A 22,686-nucleotide genomic window follows, 5' to 3' on the forward strand; every position below is an offset into this window, starting at 1 on the left:
GATAGGGTGGAATTAAATGCCCTCCTTGAGGCAAGTTTGGCAGTGGAGGGACATTTTGTCAGTGGGATGGTGACCAGTGCGGACCCTGCTGCTACCCCGCTCCTCCCTGATTAAATGTGTGGTGGGAATGCTTGAGGCCAGCCTTCCTGCCCCAACACCAATAGAGGTCCTCAAGTGGGCAAACAACACAAACAATGCAGACATGTGAATAGCTGAGAAGAGAGATGAAAAATGGATGGAGATAGAAAGACATAAACCAGATTAGTTGGCCGCACTGATGAATCGTGGTCTACAAACGTGACTCAAACTGTCTGTTGCATGTCACTTCCCTTCCCCACCATTCTCCCAGTCTGACCTGTTTATTTTTGCCCTTCCACACTCTTTCAATGAAGCCCAATGTAAGCTGAATTGACAGCAATGTTGTACTGGGCACTTTGCAATCCTCCAGCCTTAATACTAACTTTAATCATTCCAAATGTTAACTAGCCTCACTTGCTCTCTTTGGTAGAAAGAACTGATGATGTGGGATGGGTTTGCTGGCTTGTCTCAGAGTAGTTTGGGGGAACCACCTGTCAGGATGTCATGACAATTGGTATCAACCTGCACTTTTAAATCTCTTAACCTCGCCTCAGTTTTTCATCCTTCTATTTACACCTGCCTCCTCCCCACCTGTTAACAGGTTCTGTGCATCAGGAACATCTCTAATTTCTCTCATTAGGCTGCTAATATCTCATGATGATATCACTTCTGTCATTATACCATCTTTTGTTTGCAATATTACCTTGTTATCATTGAGATCATTGCTTATTTTTTCCATTGTGACCCCAAGCAAAGCCCCATTGTTGAGGATCCATCTTTTTGCATTTTGTGCGACAAAAGTTATACTTTGGAGGCCTGAAGTGGAACATTTGACACCAGGACTGGAGTGCACTTCAAATGACTTGGATCCAAAAGGTGCTGGCCTGGCGGAAAATAAAAATATTTAAGTTCAGATATTTGCTTCTTCCAAAACGGAAACATAATTCAGTCAAAACAGGGTATTGTCCTGACCATGAGGGTCACACACTAAACAGAAAAATGTTGTGGAATACTCAACAGGTCATGCAGCATCTGTGGAGATAAAGAGAGTTTATGAGCATGATCTAATGGCCGAGTTGTGTCTGGCGTGGATCCATGCAAGCTGGTTAGATCGCGAGAGAGGCTGATATCAGGAGCCAGTCAGTTTCCAATATAATGGTCCCACTCCCGTTGGCAGTTTCTGGAAACCGTCTAGATGTGGCGAGGTTCCAATTAACACCAATTGAGGCCAATCTCCATATTGCCAATGAGATGGACCCCCTATCTATTGGCCTCTTGTGACCTAACTGGCTCCCTGACGAGCAGTCACGCGGGCGGCCTTTAGCACACCAAGGTTGCAATATTGCTGCTGAGGGGATCGGAGGAGGTAAGTAGCCATTGTTGAACTCGGGCAATCAACCCCAGAGCTCTGGAGCTGCTGCCCAGTGCTTGTTGGGGGGGGAGGGGGGGGAGAGGGGGGGCGGGCCTGGTTGGGGGAGATGGGCGCCATCGGTGGGGGGGGGGTCATCCCTGGACTGGGGGGGGGGGCAAGGGACTCAGCACCTGTGGGTCCAACAGATCACCCCCAGGATTATGTATATCCATAACGGGCAACATCAGCTGCTGTCTGTCCGTCCCACCGAACAACCACAGGACAGCCCTCTTCATGGTAATCTGGTGAAGGTCACTTTAACTCCCTCTGACAGTGGCGGCAACTGGCGGCACAGCTGAAGACTATCACCAATAGGGAAAAAACATTGTTAGTTACACAAGCACTTCAAAGCTCTCAAGTGGTTGCCGCTGGGCAGGCGTGCCCTGATGCAAGCAAGTGTTATTGCCTAGCATCCCAATCAGACTGTGACTGCAAACTTTGCCTGAACACTGGGGGCATCAACACCACAGAGGCAGGGACCACCGTCTGGATGAAAGGGAGCTTGCGTATAACAGAGAAGGAACGGGGAGGTAGGCCATTCGCAGGAGGCAACATAGATCCCTCCCACACGTGTCAAACCGGGAAGCGGACCATCCTAACCCCCATTGAGAACTCAAGGGGGCCAGGAATTCCCCCCACGCTAGGCAAAACTAATTGTGTTGTTCTCTGCTTTGCTTTACCTGGGTGGCTTGGATGCGTAGTGCTGAACAAAGAACAAAAAGCTTTCTTAACGAACAAAACTAATTTATTAACACTATAGAAGATTCGTAAAGTATAAGGTTATCATATTAAACTATGCTATCTCGAACTACAGAACTCTCAAATACACAACTGATGTCTCCTATGTCTAACCATCTTCTACTCTCCTCACCTGGACTCTCTCCAGCTCACTCTCTTGTCTCTCCCAGCTCAATCTCCCAGAAATCTAAGAGTCAGTGTCTTTTATAGTATTGTCCCTTAGCTCCATCTAATGGCTAGTTTTAACATAACATTAACTCTTTACATGCTGTACATTTGTATAATGTCACATCCTCCTTTCTTTGGAGAAAAATGTCCCTTTTCTTTGTATACAAGGTTGAATATCTATACATTTCTTATACCAGTTATCGCACAGCATGTCAACAATTACAAAGATAGGTTAACAATGCAGCTATTAACTTTCAACAGTTTGTGAATTGAGTCTGTACTCAATATTCACTGTGGTAGTGTGGTACATTGCCAAAAAGTCATCAGTTCAATTGATCAGGTTTTCGACTGGTTGAACCATCTTTGTTGCGTGACGTGGTCTTTTTTCTGTGCTTGTGGTGTTGATTTCTTGTCTCCTTTGCCTGAAAAACCGGCATGCTTTATGGTCTTTGAGCAAATAACAACTCGTCCACTTTGTTGGAATTATGCTTTTTTTTAGTCAATGTCCTGCAGTGCCTTGCATGTTTGCTATCTGTATTGTTTTCGATACTGCATGGTTGGTCAAATGTGACTCAAATTCAAAGACATTGTTTCCATTGAATTGCAATGAGTTGACTAGTTGATCTTTGGTTTCTAGGTCATACCTTTTGTGTAAGTTTGTTCTGTAGTTACTATTTGTGTTCTCAAGATCAGTTCCAGTTGGATTATTTGACTTACCTTTGATCTTTTTTAATATCAGTTCCCTTTGGATTATTTGACTTCTCTTTTTTTTTAAAATAATTTTTATTGACATTTTTACAAAATATAAAATCTTAACTCTATTAACAAACAACCGCGGTAACACCCCAAGAACAATACCCCCCAACTTCAAACAAAAGGAAAAAGAAAAAAAAAAGAGCACCCAAACAACAAAAGGGAAAGAGATAGCACCCGCCACATCCCACAGACCCATGTACAAAGCTCTCCCTCCCCCCAATCCAAACCTCCCCCTCCCTCCCTCCCTCTCCCCCCCCCCCCCCCCCCTCCCACCGGGTTGCTGCTGCTGTCGGTCTATTTCCCTACCGTTCCACCAGGAAGTCCAGGAAAGGCTGCCACCGCCTAAAGAACCCTTGTACTGATCCTCTCAGGGCAAATTTCACCCTCTCCAATTTAATGAACCCCGCCATATCATTGATCCAGGCCTCCACGCTTGGGGGCCTCGCATCCTTCCATTGGAGCAAGATCCTCCGCCGGGCTACTAGGGACGCAAAGGCCAGAACACCAGCCTCTATCGCCTCCTGCACTCCCGGCTCCACTGCAACCCCAAACATTGTGAGTCCTCAGCCTGGCTCGACCCTGGATCCCACCACCCTCGACACCGTCCTTGCTACCCCCTTCCAAAACTCCCCCAACGCTGGGCACGCCCAAAACAAATGGGCGTGGTTCGCTGGGCTCCCCGAGCACCTAGCACACCTGTCCTCGCCCCCGGAAAACCTACTCATCCTCGTCCCAGTCATGTGGGCCCTATGCAGCACCTTGAACTGTATGAGGCTAAGCCTCGCACAGAAAGAGGAGGAATTCACTCTCTCCAGGGCATCCGCCCACGTCCCCTCCTCAATCTCCTCACCCAGCTCCTCTTCCCATTTACCCTTCAGTTCCTCCACCGAGGCCTCGTCTACCTCCTGCATTACCCGGTATATGTCCGAAATCCTCCCTCCTCCAACCCACACCCCCGAGAGCACCCTGTCCCGTACCCCACATGGGGGCAACAAGGGGAACCCCTCCATCTGCCGCCTGGCAAACGCCTTAACCTGCATGTACTGAAACATGTTCCCCGGGGGGAGCCCAAACTTCCACTCTAACTCCCCCAAGCTCGCGGACCTCCCCTCCACAATCCCTCAACCTCCTAACCCCTGCCCTGTGCCAGCCCAGAAATCCGCCATCAATGCTCCCTGGGACAAACCGATGGTTCCCCCATATCGGGGCCTCCATCGAGCCCCCCATTTCTCCCCTGTGCCGTCTCCATTGCCCCCAAATTTTGAGGGTAGCCGCCACCACCGGGCTCGTGGTATACCTCGTTGGAGGGAGCGGCAACGGTGCCGTTACTAGCACCTCCAAGCTCGTGCCCACACAAGACGCCGCCTCCATCCTCTTCCATGCTGCCCCCTCCTCGTCCATTACCCACTTACGCACCATCGCTGCGTTGGCAGCCCAGTAGTACCCACAGAGGTTGGGCAACGCCAGCCACCCCCATCCCTGCCACGTTCCAGGAACACTCTCCTAACCCTCGGAGTCCCATGCGCCCACACAAATCCCGTGATACTCCTGTTAACCCTCCTAAAAAAGGCCTTCGGGATAAGGATGGGAAGGCACTGGAACAGGAACAAAAACCTCGGGAGCACCGTCATCTTAACGGACTGCACCCTCCCCGCCAGTGACAGCGGTAACATATCCCACCTCTTAAACTCCTCCTCCATCTGCTCCACCAACCTTGTGAGGTTGAGCTTGTGCAGGGTCCCCCAACTCCCAGCCACCTGGACCCCTAGGTACCTGAAGCTCTTCCCTGCCTGCTTCAGTGGGAGCCGACCAATCCCCTCCTCTTGATCCCCCGGATGTACCACAAACACCCCACTCTTGCCCAAGTTCAACTTATACCCCGAGAAACCCCCGAATTCACCAAGAAACCTCATCATCTCTGGCATCCCCCCCACCGGGTCCGCCACATACAGCAACAGGTCGTCCGCGTACAGCGACACTCGATGCTCCTCCCCACCCCGCACCAGGCCCCTCCAGTTCCCTGACTCCCTCAATGCCATGGCCAGGGGCTCAATTGCCAACGTGAAGAGCAAGGGGGACAGGGGGCACCCCTGTCTCGTCCCCCGGTACAGCCGAAAGTACTCCGACCTCCTCCTATTTGTGGCTACACTCGCCATCGGGGCCTCGTAGAGCAGCCTCACCCACCGGATAAACCCCTTCCCAAACCCAAACCTCTCCAACACCTCCCACAAATACTCCCACTCAACCCTGTCAAAGGCCTTCTCCGCATCCAATGCCACCACTATCTCCGCCTCCCCTTCCATAGCCGGCATCATAATAATGTTGAGGAGCCTTCGTACGTTTGTATTCAGCTGCCCTTCTCAAACCCCATCTGGTCCTCATGAATGACCCCGGCATGCAATCCTCTATTCTAGTGGCCAGGATCTTTGCCAGCAGCTTAGCATCGGCGTTCAGCAGCGAAATTGGCCTATATGATCCGCACTGCAGAGGGTCCTTGTCCCCCTTCAGGATCAAGGAAATCAGCGCCCGTGACATAGTTGGGGGCAAAGCCCCCCCCTCCCTTGCCTCGTTAAAGGTCCGGACCAACAGGGGGCCCAACAGGTCCAAATACCTTTTATAAAATTCTGCCGGAAACCCATCCGGCCCCGGCGCCTTCCCCGACTGCATGCTCCCTATCCCTTTGACCACCTCCTCCAGCTCGATCGGCGCCCCTAGTCCCTCCACCTGCTCCTCCTCCACCCTCGCGAATCGCAGCTTGTCCAAGAAGCGCCCCATTCCACCCCCCTCCACCGGGGGCTCCAACCGGTACAGTTCCCCATAGAAGTCTCTGAAGACCCCATTAACATCTACTCCCCTCCGCATCACCTTCCCAGCCTTATCCGTCACTCCCCCAATCTCCCTGGCCGCGTCCCGCTTTCGGAGCTGGTGAGCAAGCATCCTGCTCGCCTTCTCCCCGCATTCATACACCACCCCCTGTGCTTTCCTCCACTGAGCTTCCGCCTTTCTGGTCGTCAATAAGTCAAATCTGGCCTGAAGGCTACGCCTCTCCCCCAGTAATCCCTCCTCTGGGGCCTCCGCATATCTCCTATCCACCTGCACCATCTCCCCTATCAGTCTCTCCCTCTCCCTCTGCTCCCCCCTCTCCCTGTGGGTTCGGATGAAGATCAATTCCCCCTCATCACCGCCTTCAATGCCTCCCAGACCGTCCCCACTCGAACCTCCCCGTTATCATTGGCCTCAAGATACCTCTCGATACACCCCCGAACCCTCTCGGCCACCTCCTAATCTGCCAGCAACCCCACCTCCATGCGCCAGAGCGGACGTTGGTCCCTCTCTTCTTCCAGCCCGAGGTCCATCCAGTGCGGGGCATGATCTGAAATGGCAATAGCGGAGTATTCCCCATCCTCCACCCTCGACATCAACCCCCTGCTCAGGACAAAAAAATCAATCCTCGAGTAGGCCTTATGTACGTGGGAGAAAAACGAGTATTCCCTGGCCCTTGGCCTCGCAAACCTCCAGGGGTCTACTCCTCCCATCTGGTCCATGAAGCCCCTCAGCACCTTAGCCGCCGCCGGCCTCCTACCTGTCCGGGACTTGGATCGATCCAATGGGGGATCCAGTACTGTGTTGAAGTCCCCCCCCATGATCAGGCCCCCCACCTCCAGATCCGGAATGCGGCCCAACATACGCCGCATAAACCCCGCATCGTCCCAATTTGGGGCGTAAACATTCACCAACACCACCCGCTCCCCCTGCAGCTTGCCACTCACCATCACATATCTCCCACCACTGTCAGCCACCACATTTAACGCCTCGAACGATACCTTCTTCCCCACCAGGATCGCCACCCCCCTACTCTACTCATCCAGTCCTGAGTGAAATACTTGGCCCACCCATCCCTTCCTCAGCCGAACCTGGTCCGCCACTCTCAGGTGTGTCTCCTGGAGCATGGCCACATCCGCCTTCAGTCCCTTCAGGTGCGCAAATACCCGGGCCCGTTTGACCGGCCCATTCAGCCCCCTCACATTCCAGGTTATCAGCCGGATCCGAGGGCTCCCTGCCCCCCTCCCCTGCCGATTAGCCATACCCCATCCCTTGCCCACCCCCGGCCAGCGTCCCCCGCTCTGCCAGTTTCCCACGGCGGCAACGCCCCCCCTCCAGCACCCCCTGCGTCCTCCAGCTCCTTCCTGACCGTTTCAGCAGCAACCCGGTACCACCCCCCCCCCCCCCCCCCCCAGGCTAGGACCCCTCTTAGCTGCGCCCCTCCCTCCACAGCACTCCCGTGAGCCAGCTAACTTCTGCTGACCCCGGCGACTCCCGTCCTACCTTCGGCTCCTCCCCACGTGGGACTGCCCCTCCTCCATTGTGCCCGTCAACGGGTCCCCCCTCCCCCCGCTCTTGCGCGGGAAAGGAAAACAGCCAGCAACGACCCGCGCTTCTCAGCCCCGGCCCCGCCCCCACCATCCCACAGCGCGGGAAACCCGCAGAAAGCCCACGCTTTCGCCCTGCCGGGCCCTCCTCCAGGACCACTCCCATTGTCAGTCCCCCCCACCAGCTCCCCGAACTCCCCGTTTACCCCTCTGCCCGAACCCGTGCACCTGGCCCCTGCTTAATAACCCCTATAGAAAAAACAGTACGACATCACCCCACCCACCCTAAGGCCAACCTACTTTTTACACTAAACCAAGCAAATGCAAATACAGTAAATACAGTATAATACAACATCCCCCATCCCAGACCCTCAGTTTGAGTCCAATTTCTCGGCTTGCACAAAGGCCCATACCTCCTCCGGGGAGTCAAAATAATGGTGCCGACCCTTATAGGTGACCCACAGACGTGCCGGCTGCAACATGCCGAACTTCACACTCCGTCTGTGGAGCACCGCCTTCGTCCGGTTAAACCCGGCCCTTCGCCTCGCCACCTCCGCACTCCAGTCCTGGAAGATCCGCACCTCTCTGTTCTCCCACTTGCTCCTCCGCTCCTTCTTGGCCCACCGGTGCACACACTCACGATCCACGAACCGATGAAACCTCACCAATACCGCCCGCGGCGGCTCGTTCGGCTTGGGCCTCCTAGCCAGAATTCTGTGGGCCCCCTCCAACTGCAGGGGCCCCTGGGAGGACCCAGCCCCCATCAGCGAGTTTAACATAATCACCACATAGGCCGCTAGGTCCGACCCCTCCAGCCCCTCCGTGAGGCCCAGGATCCGCAAATTCTTCCTCCTCGACCGGTTGTCCAGCTCCTCGAACCGCTCCTGCCATCTTTTATGGAGCGCCTCGTGCATCTCCACCTTCCCCGCCACGGCCACGACCTCGTCCTCCCTTTCGGAGACCTGCTGCTGCAGCTCCCGGATCGCAGCCCCCTGGGCTGTCTGGGTCTCCATCAGCTCCCTGTTGGTTACCTTCAGGGACTCCAGCAGCTCCAACTTCAGCTCCTGGAAGCAGCGCAGCAGAGTTGCCTGCTGCTCCTGGACCCACCTCCTCAGCTCCTCGAGGTCTCCACCGGCCGCCATTTTACCTTCCTGCCCCCGTTTTTCCAGAGGTGCTTTCTTCGGCTTTTTCTCTGCCCCGCTCCTGGTCCGGACCATAGGACTGTTGGGGTCGAATGCTGTCCTCTTCCCCTGTTGGGAATTGCCGCTACAGCTCCGTTGGGGGCCCTGAAAAGAGCCCCAAAGTCCGATCTCCGCGGGAGCCGCCGAATGTGCGGCTTAACTGCTCATTGCCGCCACCGGAAGTCCGGATTATTTGACTTCTCTTTGAGCTCTTTGTGTTTCTCATCTGGAGTCAACTTTTCCAAGATGTCTTCATTTTCTTGTTGGCTGTTCACGATCGATGTGTTCTCAATTGATCCGTTGCACTTTCATTGTCAGCCTCTATACAGTCCAGCTGAGATCTGTCAGTCTCGCCGTTGCCCTGCACAGCTTGTATGCTACTTGTGATCATGTTGTCACTAGTTGCAAATAAACGAGATAGACCTTCATAGTCTTCCTCTTCTTGCTCATTTTCTGTTTCTTCACTGTCATTGTTAGATTGGATTGGATTGGATTTGTTTATTGTCACGTGTACCGAGGTACAGTGAAAAGTATTTTTCTGCAAGCAGCTCAACAGATCATTCAGTACATGGAAGAAATGGGAATTAAACACAATTCAAGAAAATACATAATAAGGCAACACAAGATATACAATGTAACGACATAAGCATTGGCATCGGATGAAGCATTACAGGGTGTAGTGTTAGTGATGTCAGTCAATAAATAAGAGGGTCATTTAGGAGTCTGGTGACAGTGGGGAAGAAGCTGTTTTTGAGTCTGTTCGTCCGTGTTCTCAGACTTCTGAATCTCCTGCCCGATGGAAGAAGTTGGAAAAGTGAGTAAGCCGGGTGGGAGGGATCCTTGATTATGCTGCCCGCTTTCCCCAGGCAGCGAGAGGTGTAGATAGAGTCCATGGATGGGAGGCAGGTTTGTGTGATGGACTGGGCGGTATTCACGACCGTCTGAAGTTCCTTGCGGTCCTGGGCCGAGCAGTTGCCATACCAGGCTGTGATGCAGCCCGATAGGATGCTTTCTATAGTGCATCTGTAAAAGTTGGTAAGGGTTAATGTGGACATGCTGAATTTCCTTAGTTTCCTGAGGAAGTATAGGTGCTGTTGTGCTTTCTTGGTGATAACGTTGACGTGAGTGGACCAGGACAGATTTTTGGTGTTTGAAACTGGAACTAGGAATTTGAAACTGCTAACCATCTCCACCTCGGCCCCGTTGATGCTGACAGCGGTGTGTACAGTACTTTGCTTCCTGAAGTCGATGACCAGCTCTTTAGTTTTGCTGACATTGAGGGAGAGATTGTTGTCGTTACACCACTCCACTAGGTTCTCTATCTCCCTCCTGTATTCTGACTCGTCGTTATTCGAGATCCGGTCCACTATGGTCGTATCGTCAGCAAACTTGTAGATGGAGCTGGAACCAAGTTTTTCCACGCAGTCGTGTGTGTACAGGAAGTAGAGTAGGGGGCTAAGTACACAGCCTTGCGGGGCACCGGTATTGAGGACTATTGTGGAGGAGGTGTTGGTGTTCATTCTTACTGATTGTGGTCTGTTGGTCAGAAAATCAAGGATCCAGTTGCAGAGTGGAGAGCCAAGTCCTAGGTTTTGGAGCTTTGTTATGAGCTTGACTGGGATTATGGTGTTGAAGGCAGAGCTGTAGTCAATGAATAGGAGTCTGATTTCGAGATGCTCTAGAGATGAGTATAGGGCCAGGGAAATGACGTCTGATGTGGACCGGTTGCGACGGTATGCAAATAGAAGTGGGTCAAGGCGTTCCGGGAGTATGGAGGTGATGCGTTTCATGATCAGCCTCTCGAAGCACTTCATTACAACTGACGTCAGGGCCACCGGGCGGTAGTCATTGAGGCGCGTTGCCTGGTTCTTCTTTGGTACTGGTATGATGGTGGTCTTCTTGAAGCAGGTGGGGACCTCGGAGTGGAGTAAGGATAGGTTAAAGATGTCTGTGAAAACCTCTGCCAGCTGGTCCACGCAGGCTCTGAGTGCACGACCAGGGATCCCGTCCGGGCCTGTCACCTTCCGTGGGTTCACTTTAAGGAAAGCCGATCTGACTTCGGAAGCTGTGATGATATGGGCGAATTATGGGCTGCTGGGGTACTTGACAGCGGATTGTTGGTTACCTGCTCGAACCGAGCATAGAATGCATTAAGTTCATCGGGGAGGGGTGCGCTGCTGCCAGAGCTACTGCTCGGCTTCGCTTTGTAGCCTGTTATGTTGTTTAGTCCTTGCCACAACCGCTGAGAGTCTGTCTGTGACTCTAGCTTAGTTTGATATTCTCTCTTGGCATCTCGGATGGCTTTGCAGAGGTCGTACCTGGATTTCTTGTATAGGACAGGGTCGTCCTCCTTGAACGCCTCAGATCTGTCCTTCAGTAGGGAGTCAATCTCGCGGTTAGGCCATGTTTTCCGGTAGGGGAACGGACGTACTGCTTTCTTTGGCACGCAGTCATCTACACATTTGCTGATGAAGTCTATGACGGTGGTGGCATACTCATTTAAGTTAGTTGCTGAGTTCTTAAATATGGACCAGTCCACTGTCTCTAAGCAGTCACGTAAGAGCTCTTCTGTCTCCACGGACCAGCACTGCACAACCTTCTTCTTAGCTGGATTCTCCCGCTTGAGTTTCTGCTTGTAAGCCGGGAGAAGGAGCACAGTCTTATTGTCTGATTTCCCAAAATGCGGTCGGGGGATGGAATGGTAGGCGCCCTTGATTTTTGAGTAGCAGTGGTCAAGAGTGTTGTCACCCCTGGTGGGACAGGAGATGTGCTGGTGGAATTTTGGCAGTACACTCTTGAGGTTGGCCTTGTTGAAGTCTCCGGCCACGATGAACAAGGCCTCCGGGTGTTCTGTTTCGTAGTTGTTTATGACTGTATACAGTTCATCCAGCGCCTTCCTCACTTCTGCCTGGGGTGGGATGTAGAACGCTGTGATAATGGCTGAAGTGAACGCACATGGAAGATAGTATGGGCGGCACTTTACGGTCAAGTATTCCAGGCAGGGGAGCAGTAGGTCGCCAGGCTCTCCACATCCAAGCACCAGGAGAAGTTGATGAGGAGGCAAACCCCTCCACCCTTCGCTTTGCCTGAAGATGCCGTGTGGTCCGCCTGGTGAATAGAGAAACCTTCAGGTTGTATGGCACAGTCTGGTGTGGCGGGGGTGAGCCATGTCTCTGTGAAACAGAGCACACAGCAGTCATTTACTTCCCTCTGAGTGGTAAGTCTGGCGTTAAGTTCATCCAGCTTGTTTTCAATCGTTTGGATATTTGCCAGGATAATGCTGGGGAGAGGGGTCTTGAAACCGCGTTGCTTCCGTTTAACCTACAGACCGCTGCATTTCCCTCGCTTCCTCGGTCGGCGGCTGCTGCTGGATGATCCTGGAATCTGATGGGAGATGTCAGCCCTTGTGGAAGGTAGGTGGTTGCGTCTGGTGGGGTCCAGGGCGCCAGCAGAGTCCAGGGCGCTGTTTACGTTTCCGGGGTCGCGTCTGGCAGGGTCCCGGGTGCTGGTTGAGGTAGACGGGTTACTGGGGGGGTGAGTTTGCGATCCGGATGGGTCCCGGAATTCTGCGGGCGCGGGAATACCTTGCAGCGCGTTCAGGTCCTCGTGTGTGGTCTCCGCCGTTTCTGGGGTCCTGGGTCGTGGGCAGGGGCTTCCTGAGGCAGGTTGGGCTGGGTCCCATGGTCTGTTCCCTCCCTGGGCGCTCCTGGGGTCGGATCTTGAAGTCGGCACGGTGGGGCGTCCACGGGATTTTTCTTTCTTCCATCACTAGGTAGGTCGGGTTGCTGGGCGGTCCTCTCCGGGTCGGGTCGCTGGGCAGGTCTCCCGGGGTCGCGTTGGGACGGGTCTTGCCGTCGGGGGTCGGGTCGGGAGCTCCGGGGACTAGGCCGGGCGATCCGGGGGCTGGAGTCGGTAGTTAGGCCGGGTTTGGAGCTACGAGGCCGGGTCGGCTGCAAATCGAGGTCGGGGCTTTACTTCCGGTTTGGGCTCGATCTTCCAGATCACGGCGGTCAGGTCGGGTCGGGTCAAAAGGATGACTGCTGTATCATATCTAAGTGGGCGTGGGCACAACGCATACACGTCATCACGCTTGTGATGACATACGCAAACTTCTCAGAATATGCGCAGAATGGTCGTCGTCCGGAGTGCGCTCTTTTTTCAAGTGCGCATGCGCAACATTGTCATGCGGATGCGCAGGACGGTCAACTTCCGGATTGTGTTTTTTTTTCTTCAACTGCGCATGTGCGAACTGTCCTTCTTCCGAAGGGCACTTTTTTCAGGTAAGCTTGCGCAAACTGGCCTTCTTCTGTAGTGCGCTGATGTTTCAGCTGCGCCACAGCTTCAACGGAGTCAGCCCCCATGCGGATTTTCGAACCACTTTCCCCAGAGAAATTTTTGGAACATGTATTTTTAGTTACATTGTTCACACGGATATATTACTAGGTTATTCTAGCAATACTTGTTGTTGCCTTTGCAGTCGTTCACGCAGCTTTTCATTTCTTTTAAGCTACAATAGTTATCAATTTTTTCAATTACCACCTTAAACTTATTTTTATCAACTTCATTCTCAAAGTGGAATCAGTAATAAAATTCTATAGCCAGCGGTCCAGCCAAATTTAGTAACAGCACAATCTTTTGCTTTTCACTGACGGCTTCGATGTTTAAGGCTGAGAAATACTTCGAACGGAGATTCTTTCTTTCTCCCTAAACCTGACTATTTTATTTAAGAAACACCCCTGGTACCATGTGTTCTTCTCTGCTCAGCTTACCTGGATGGCTTGAATGTGTCACGTTGAACAAAAAACAGCAAGCTTTGTTTACGAACAAAACTAATTTATTAACACTACTATCTGCATCTGCTACCTATAGGTTCTACCTTTCATCACTTGGTACTAAGAAACACTTTTCAGCTAATTCCGACTTTTTATATTATTAAACGCAAGTAAATTCTTAGCACACCTACTAATTCAATCATTCCTTTCTTTTAAATTTAGAGAACCCATTGTTTTTTCCCAATTAAGGGGCAATTTAGCATGGCCAATCCACCCACCCTACACATTTTTGGCTCGTGGGGGGTGAGACCCACGCAGACACGGGGAGAATGTGCAAACTCTACACAAACAGTGACCTGGGGCCGGGTTTGAACCCAGGTTCTCAATGCCGTGAGGCAGCAGTGCTAACCACTGCAAATTCAATCATTCCTGCTTGGTGTTTTATTTTGCTAAACTCTACTTTTCATCTAAGATTGTTTAACCGTTTCAGTAAATTGTTTCACTCTTTCACCTTCTTCCCTGCTCTCTATCCCCTTTGTCCTGACCAAGTACCAATGCATGTCAGAGGGTTATCCAATTCCGTGTGCTTTCATTTAAAAATCTTTCTGATTTTTTGACTTTGATGCTTTCCATAGATGAATCGCTGCTTTTTTATTCGGGTGGGTGCTGCCACATGATGTTGCATGTAACATTATGCGCACAGCATTGCTCACAAATATCCTTTGGAATGTCACTATCACACTTATTAATATATGATAGACAACTAATACATATATTGTTAAAATCGTTAATGACTCTTACACGGAAAATATCTAAATACCCCACATGGGATTGCTCATTTTAAATGTTCCCATTCCTACCTGTTATTTTTTTCTGGTAATGCCAATGGTGTTTTTAATAGGATTTCCCCATTAATGTCACAACCTTGAGATGCTTTACGTGCAGTTTTGAGTGTAGATGCAGCTATTGTAGGTTTTAGTCACCAGGTGTCATCATGAGGCCATTTAGATTGGTTACCCCTTCTGTGTCAGGTTCCATCATTTTAAGCACTTTTTAAAGTAATGCAGTCCTATTTTCATGTACAACAAGAACAGGTTCCACTTATATAGTACCTTTTAAAGCAGCAAAATATACCAAAGTTGTTAAAGAGGTAGGTGTTAAATATTTTAAATGGACATAAAACTAGAAGACATTGAACATCAAGCAAGCAACTGAGGGAAGAAGTTGGACTCTGATACACTCCAACTGGGTACAGTGTCAGCTATCAATATCCCAAAGACACCCACTCAAGAGGGGGCTTGGTTAATGAGACTGAAGGGAGTTCACAATGGAACACACAAAGTAAGTGGAAAAAGAGATCAAGGTCTAACTGGCCAAGTCTTGAAGGACATAGCTGCCAGTCTGTACGTTTCAGGTGGTAAAGAAACCAACAATAGAAATGAACATACTTAACCTTAAGGAATCTTATAATGAACTGTCGCAACCACTGCCATCCAGGTGGCAGCGGACCAGCTGACATGTAGCAGACTATGGCTACACTTTGGCTCAGTTTGGACAGTGCCGTGCCTGTGCTTCACTCAACCTGCAGGAAACCACACGTACAAACAACCAACCATGTGATTACAGCTGGAAATATAAAAGTCTTTTAATCAAGAAAGAACAAACTTTGTGTTTCCCCGTTGTGTGGCCAGTCACATTTGGAATTAAATATGTTTTTAAAAATAAATTTAGAGTGCCTAATTATTTGTTTGGAGATAAATAAGTTAATATACTGAACAAAATGGGGAGAAAGTTGGCTAGTTCATAGAATCCCAACAGTACAGGAAGAGGCTATTCAGCCCATCGAGTCTGCACCGACCCTTCGAAAGACCACCCTCCCTGTAGCCCCAGCCTAAGAGGCAATTTAGCATCCACCTAACATCTTTGAACTGCGGTAGGAAACCGAAACACCCGGAGGAAACTCACACAGACCCAGGTAGAACGTACAAACTCCACACAGACTGTCACCCAAGGTCGGAAACGAACCCGGGTCCCTGGTGCTGTGAGGCAGTAGGGCTAACCACTGTGCCGCCCGAGTTCGACCAGTTAGATTCAGAGAAGTAATGAACTTATTGTTTTTCTCACTATTTGTCCCTGAAAACCTCCCCCTCCCCCACCCATTCCAATCCCTGCTAGATTTGCAAACACTCAAATCCTGACTATGTAAGACCGAGTGACTTCCATATATTGCTGGTTGCAATACATTGTCAACTGACTGGACACAAATCAAAAGGATGCTGATCTACAAGCATAAAAAACATTGCTCTGGACACGAATAATAATTGATGAAGTGCGAGCTGCCTTGGGTAAAAGAAACCTATACATTCAGCTTCTCAGCTTTTTGTTGAGACCATCAATTCATGCAACACGTGGTTAGAAGCATCTTACAACAGAGCCTGCCTGTGATGAGATGAACTCTAGATGAACTGGCAGGCAGGCTCACAACAGCAACCTTTATACTTCCGGTTAGGGGGAGGAGCCATGGGCGGAGCCAAGGGTGGAGCCCAGTACAAGCTCCTGATCTCCCCCTATGGGTAGAGCCGCGCAACTACACATGATCTAGTACAAGGTACAGGCTCAACACATGTTGTACAATACAATGTGGATTATTAGTGTTTATAATTCACCACATTCACCCCCTGTGAAAAAATCAAGTCCGGCGGGGGTGATGGCTTACAAATTGAGTCTATCCGGTGGTCGAGTTGTCCGTTGTGATCGGCGGAGCATCGGGGTTGCAGCCTCTTCTGGTGGCTGGACGATCACGGTTGGTTGGGGTACGATGGCAGACTCCGGGGGTGATTCTGTCCAAGCTTCGTACCCGTCTGGTTTGACTGGGGACTGGGGGCGCTGGAAGCTTGTGGGCACGGGTGCGCGGAACATGTGTAGCGACCCGGTAGGTGCGAGGGTGTGGGGCGCGACGAGTTGTGTGGGGTGTAGTGTGAGGGGTACCTCGGCGGTGGTAGTGGTGGGATTCGATCCTGCCGGCGCTAGGTCCCGGAGGGATAGTGTCCTGACGGCCGTCAGGGTACTCTATGAAGGCGTATTGGGGATTTGAGTGTAGTAGAAGCACTTTCTCTACGAGTGGGTCAGTTTTGTGTGCCCTGACGTGCTTCCGGAGGAATACCGGGCCTGGTGTCTTCAACCATGCTGGGAGCGAAGCCCCCGTGGTAGTGCCCCTGGAAAAAACAAAGAGCCGCTCGTGAGAGGTCTGGTTGGTGGCGGTACATAGGAGAGACCTAATAGCGTGGAGCGCGTCGGAGAGGACTTCCTGCCAATGGGAAACCGGGCGATTCCTGGACCGGAGGATCAGTAGGACGGTCTTCCATACCGTCGCATTCTCCCTCTCCACCTGCCCATTCCCCCTGGGGTTATAGCTGGTAATCCTTGTCGAGCAGGTACTGACGCAGCTCGTCGCTCATGAAGGACGAACCCCGGTCGCTGTGTACGTAGATGGGGAAACCAAACGGGGTGAAGATACTATGCAGGGCCCTAATGACTGTGTGGGAGGTCATATTGGGGCACGGGATTTCAAAAGGGAAGCGGGAGAACTCGTCGATGACATTCAGGAAGTACACATTCCGATTATTCGAGGGAAGTGGCCCTTTGAAATCGATGGCGAGGCGTTCAAAGGGCCGAGAAGCCTTGACCAGGTGGGCCCTGTCTTGTCTATAGAAGTGCGGTTTGCACTCCGTACAGATTGGGCAATCCCTGGTGATGGCTTTTACCTCCTCAGTGGAGAAAGGTAGATTTCGGGCTTTGATGTAGTGGGCAAGCCGGGTGACCCCCGGGTGGCAGAGGTCATTGTGGATGGCGTTCAGGCGGTCGCTCTGCTTGCTGTCGCAGGACAGGGCATCTGGGGGCTCGTTGAGCTTCCCCGGTCGATACATGATATCGTATTTGTGGGTGGAGAGTTCGATCCTCCACCTCAGGATTTTATCATTTTTAATTTTGCCCCTTTGCGAGTTGTTAAACATGAAGGCAACCGATCTTTGGTCGGCGATGAGGGTGAACCCTCAACCTGCGAGGTAGTGCCTCCAGTGACGTACAGCCTCCACAATGGCTTGTGCTTCCTTTTCGTCCGAGGAGTGTCGAAGTTCTGAAGCGGAGGGGGTTCGGGAGAAAAATGCGACTGGTCTCCCTGCCTGATTCAATGTGGCTGCAAGAGCGACCTCTGAGGCATCGCTCTCAACCTAAAAAGGGACGGATTCATCCACCGCCCGCATGGCCGCTTTGGCGATGTCCTCCTTGATGCAGTTGAAGGCCTGGCGAGCCTCAGCCGACAGGGGGAAAAGTGTGGCCTTAAATAGTGGGCGGGCTTTGTCCGCATATTGAGGGACCCACTGGGCATAGTATGGAAAGAATCCTAGGCACTATTTGAGGGCCCTGGGACAATGAGGGAGAGGGAGTTCTAAGCATACGGTCCGGGTCGGGGCCCAGGACTCCGTTTTCCATGCCGTAGCTGAGGATGGCTAGCCTGGTCATGCGGAAAACACATTTCTCCATGTTGTAAGTGAGGTTGAGTTTCTGGGCCGTCTGGAGAAATCGATGGAGGTTGGCATCGTGGTCCTGCTGGTCATTGTTGCAGATGGTGACGTTATCCAAGTACGGAAACGTGGCCCGCAGCCTGTACTGGTCCACCATTCGGTCCATTGCTCGTTGGAACACCGAGACCCCGTTCGTGACGCCAAAGAGAACCCGGAGGAAATAGAAGAGGCAGACATCTGCCTCGAATGCCGTGTCGTGGCGGTCCTCCAGGTGGATTGGTAGCTGGTGGTATGCAGACTTCAGATCCACGGTGGAGAAAATACGATACTGGCCGATCTGATTCACCATGTCTGCAATCCTGGGGAGGGGGTATGCATCGAGGAGCGTAAACCGATTAATGGTCTGACTATAGTCCACGACCATGCGGAATTTTTCCCCGGTCTTGATGGCCACCACCTGGGCTCTCCAGGGGCTGTTACTGGCCTCTATGATCCCCTCATGTAGGAGCCTCCGGACCTCGGCTCAGATAAACACCCTGTCCTGCAGGCTATACCGCCTGCTGCGAGTGGCTACGGGTTTACAGTCCGGAGTGAGATTGGCAAAGAGTGGAGGGGGGGGAGATTTGCAGCGTGGCTATGCTGCAGATGGTGAGTGGGGGTAGGGGTCCGCCGAAGCTGAGGGTGAGACTTTTGAAGTTACACTGGAAGTCGAGTCCCAGTAAGAGTGGGGCGCAGAGTTCGGGCAGGACGTATAGTTGAAAATTAGAGTAGCTAGCGCAGGGGTGGGCAAACTACGGCCCGCAGTTTAACCTGGACTCCTATTGGTCGCACACCCAACTAAACCGACCAATAAGGCAGCCCCACTCATCCACCCCACTACGTGCGTTTTTATCGTTGACTCGGCTAGGCTGTGCTTCTGTCAGTGTTAAGGATCAGCACAAGCAACTTGACACCTGATTTCAACAAACTGGTAAATGACTGCAGTCAGATGCATCATTCTCATTGATATTGTTCTGTTACTTACTGAGTTACTTTGTTTTTCAAATAAATGTGCTTTTTTTTCTTTAAAGACCGTTTATTTTGGCTATTTAAAATATTAATTATTTTACTTAATATACTATGCGGCCCTTTAAAATTGTGAATTTCTGAATGTGGCCCTTGCACGGAAAAGTTTGCCCACCCCTGAGCTAGCACCTTGGATCATTAGAGCCGCGACGGTGCACCCTCCGAGGTGAACAGAGTGGGAGCCCGAAGCGAGGGAGATAGTTTGCCGTGCAGGAAAAACAGGGAGTGAACAGCGTCTTACCAGATCTGGGTGTATGAAGCTCTCGGTGCTCCTGGAGTCAAAGAGACACGGTGTACCATACCCGTTGATTTTATCGGTCATCATGGAGTTGCGGAGGTGTTTCAGACACGACTGGTCCAACGTGACCGCGCTGAGTTGTGGGTAGTCGGCGGTTCGATCAGCTGTGCTGGAGTGGCCCCGTGATGAATGCCCGCTGAGGTCGCAGTCTTCGATCAGGGTTGCTGAGATTGGAGAGGATGGAGCCCAAGATGGCCGCCCCGTGGATCGCACGTGGTGGGCGGCGAGGAAGGTGGCGTCCAAGATGGCGGCCCCCATGAGTCGCACGTGGCCAGCCGCGTGGTGGGGGTTTTCCAAGATGGCGGCCCCCAAGGGTTGCACGTGGTGGGTGGGGTCGGAGTGAAGGCCGCGGCGTTACGGGGCCTGCGGGCCTGCGAATTCAGGGAGCAAGTGCTCTGGGCTGCGGGAGGGTTTGAGGCTGGAGCTTTCTTCGCCAGACATACACTGGCATAGTGTCCTTTGCGACCGCAGCTGCTGCAGGTTGCGTTGCGGGCCGGGCAGTGCTGCCGTGGGTGCTGGGGCTGGCCACAAAAGCGGCAGGCTGGAGTAGCATAGTGGCTGGGTGGCTGCGCGGTGCAGGCCTGGGGTAGTCGCTGGTCAGGGGCCCATGACGGGGTCGCGGAGTTCGCGGGGAACGAGGTGAGGCTGCGGAATGAGATCTCCATAGTAGTGGCGAGTTCTACAGTGCCTTCTAAGTTTTGGGCCCCCTTCTCAAGCAACCGCTGGCGCACGTAATTGGATCTGAGGCCTGCAACAAATACATCGCGGACAGCGAGTTTCCTATGTTCTGCAGCATTTACAGCTTGGTAATTACAGTCCCGGGATAAGGTTTTTAAGTCTCTTAGGAATTCTTCTAGTGATTCTGTGGGGCACTGGCGGCGAGTAGTAAAAACGTGGTGCGCTTAGACCTCATTGACGGGCCTCACGTACATTCTGTCGATTAGGGCCAGGGCCTCTGTATATGAGCCTGTACAGTTTAGCTGAGTAGATATACGATGGCTCACCCTTGCGTGCAGTAGGCTGAGTTTCTGCTCCTCCGTAGTTTCAGTAGTGCTTGCTTCAGCCAGGTAGGCCTTAAAATATTGGAGCCAGTGTGAAAAGATTTATTTCGCCTCTGCATCCTGTGGGTCGAGTTCCAGTCGATCAGGTTTGAGGGCTGATTCCATGGTCATTCCGTACTGTTTCTTAAGACGATTAAATTGATGAGACCATCAATTCACGCGACACGTGGTTAGAAGCGAACAGTGGTTTTAATCGTCTTACAACAGAGCCTGCCTGTGATGAGATGAACTCTAGATGAACTGGCAGGCAGGCTCACAACAGCAACCTTTATATAGAACATAGAACAGTACAGCACAGAACAGGCCCTTCGGCCCTCAATGTTGTGCCGAGCCATGATCACCCTACTCAAACCCACGTATCCACCCTATACCCGTAACCCAACAACCCCCCCCTTAACCTTACTTTTATTAGGACACTACGGGCAATTTAGCATGGCCAATCCACCTAACCCGCACATCTTTGGACTGTGGGAGGAAACCGGAGCACCCGGAGGAAACCCACGCACACAGGGGGAGGACGTGCAGACTCCACACAGACAGTGACCCAGCCGTGAATTGAACCTGGGACCCTGGAGCTGTGAAGCATTTATGCTAACCACCATGCTACCCTGCTGCCCCTCAATACTTCCGGTTAGGGGGAGGAGCCATGGGCGGAGCCAAGGGTGGAGCCCAGTACAAGCTCCTCATCTTCCCCTATGGGTAGAGCCGCGCAACTACACATGATCTAGTACAAGGTACAGGCTCAACACATGTTGTACAATACAATGTGGATTATTAGTGTTTATAATTCACCACACTTTTATAAGTATAAAACCCTGAAGTATACACATTGCACATGGAGGACCAAGAGAGCATGAGTAGTTTTCATCAAGGCAATGTCCGTGGCATTTGAATTTGGACTCTTATTTGATCAGGGCGTGCAAAACCAATTTTAAATTCATACATTTATTGCCCAATACCTTTCCCAACTGACAAGCCAGTACTCCTCCAATGAACTGAGGTTCAGGTTAGGATTTCTAGAGGGCCTCAGGCGGTGAGGCACAGCTGACAATCATAAAATAATTAAAACAGGAATACATAACAGGCCAGAACCCGAGGAGCGCAGATACCCAAGAGGGTTAAGGAGCACGAGAGCCGTTTGCAGAGATTAGGACAGGTAAGGTCACAGAAAAATTTGGAAAAAATTGGAATTTTAAAATAATGATAATAATTAATAATAATTTAAAAATTGAGACGTTGCTGGACTGGGAGCCAATGTGGGTCAACATGCACAGGGGTGATTGGTGAATGGAACGTGGGTGAACTAGGATGGGGGCATCCGAGGTGTGGATGAGCTCAGATTTATAAGGGTGGCAAATTGGTGACAGAGCATTGGAGTAGTCATGCCCTCGCATGCATGAAGGTTTCAGCAGCTGACACAATGATACTATACTTTTACGAGATTAGCAAGAGAAACCTGGCCTTTCTGCTTCAGCAATCCTCAGCATTCTCCGTGAATCCTGTCACTGCAATTCACCCTCACAAGCAGCAGTCCTAAGACACCCACTCAAGACAGGCTTAGTTAGCGAGTCAGAGGGGACTACACTTGGTGACACGCAACGCAAATGTCCTGGAGGAGCTGGGACTAGAAAATGAGGCAGCAAGTGGAAAATGATTACACCAGCCGTGGAGCCTCACAGTTCAGATTTCAGGAGTCCAGCATTTGCAAAAAGGATGTTTGAAGGTCTGAGGCGTTCAGATCAGGCGACCCTGACCTATACAAGAAGTCCAGGTATGACCTCCGCAAAGCCATCCGAGATGCTAAGAGAGAATTTCAGACCAAGCTAGAATCACAGACTAGCGTTACACACTCTCGGTGGTTGTGGCAAGGTCTAAACAACATAACCGGCTACAAAGCGAGCAATATCTCCAGCAGCAGCGCACCCCTCCCCAATGAACTCAATGCATTCTATGCTCGGTTCGAGCAGGAAACCAAAGATCCGCTGTTGAATGCCCCAGCAACCCATAACACGCCCATACCCACCATCACAGCTTCTGAAGTCAGATCGGCCTTCCTGAAGATGAACCATCAGAAGGCGACAGGTCCGGACGGGATCCCTGGTCATGCACTCAGCCTGCGAGGTCCAGATGGCAGACGTGTTCGCGGACTGTGGTGGTATGATTTGCATAGCTGTTTGCCATTGATGCAGAACACCGGCTTACCATTGGCCCTGGTCGGTCATGTGCCTCTCGACCGATTGGTTGAGACCAGTCATGTGACGGCTC

At 51.6% G+C, this 22,686-nt stretch overlaps 1 protein-coding gene across 1 annotated transcript in view; it reads right to left on the reverse strand.

Annotated features, from left to right (window-relative positions):
- LOC119979524 (protein-arginine deiminase type-2-like) overlaps nucleotides 1-22,686 on the reverse strand; it is a 95,079-nt gene that overhangs the window by 67,823 nt on the left and 4,570 nt on the right. Inside the window, exon 2 of the mRNA XM_038821890.1 lies at nucleotides 782-962. Within this exon, the coding sequence (XP_038677818.1) occupies nucleotides 782-962 (181 nt within the window). The remainder of the gene's footprint in view (nucleotides 1-781; nucleotides 963-22,686) is intronic.

Source organism: Scyliorhinus canicula, chromosome 16 (genome assembly GCF_902713615.1).
Source record: "Scyliorhinus canicula chromosome 16, sScyCan1.1, whole genome shotgun sequence".
In the NCBI taxonomy this organism is placed as follows: Eukaryota; Metazoa; Chordata; class Chondrichthyes; order Carcharhiniformes; family Scyliorhinidae; genus Scyliorhinus; species Scyliorhinus canicula.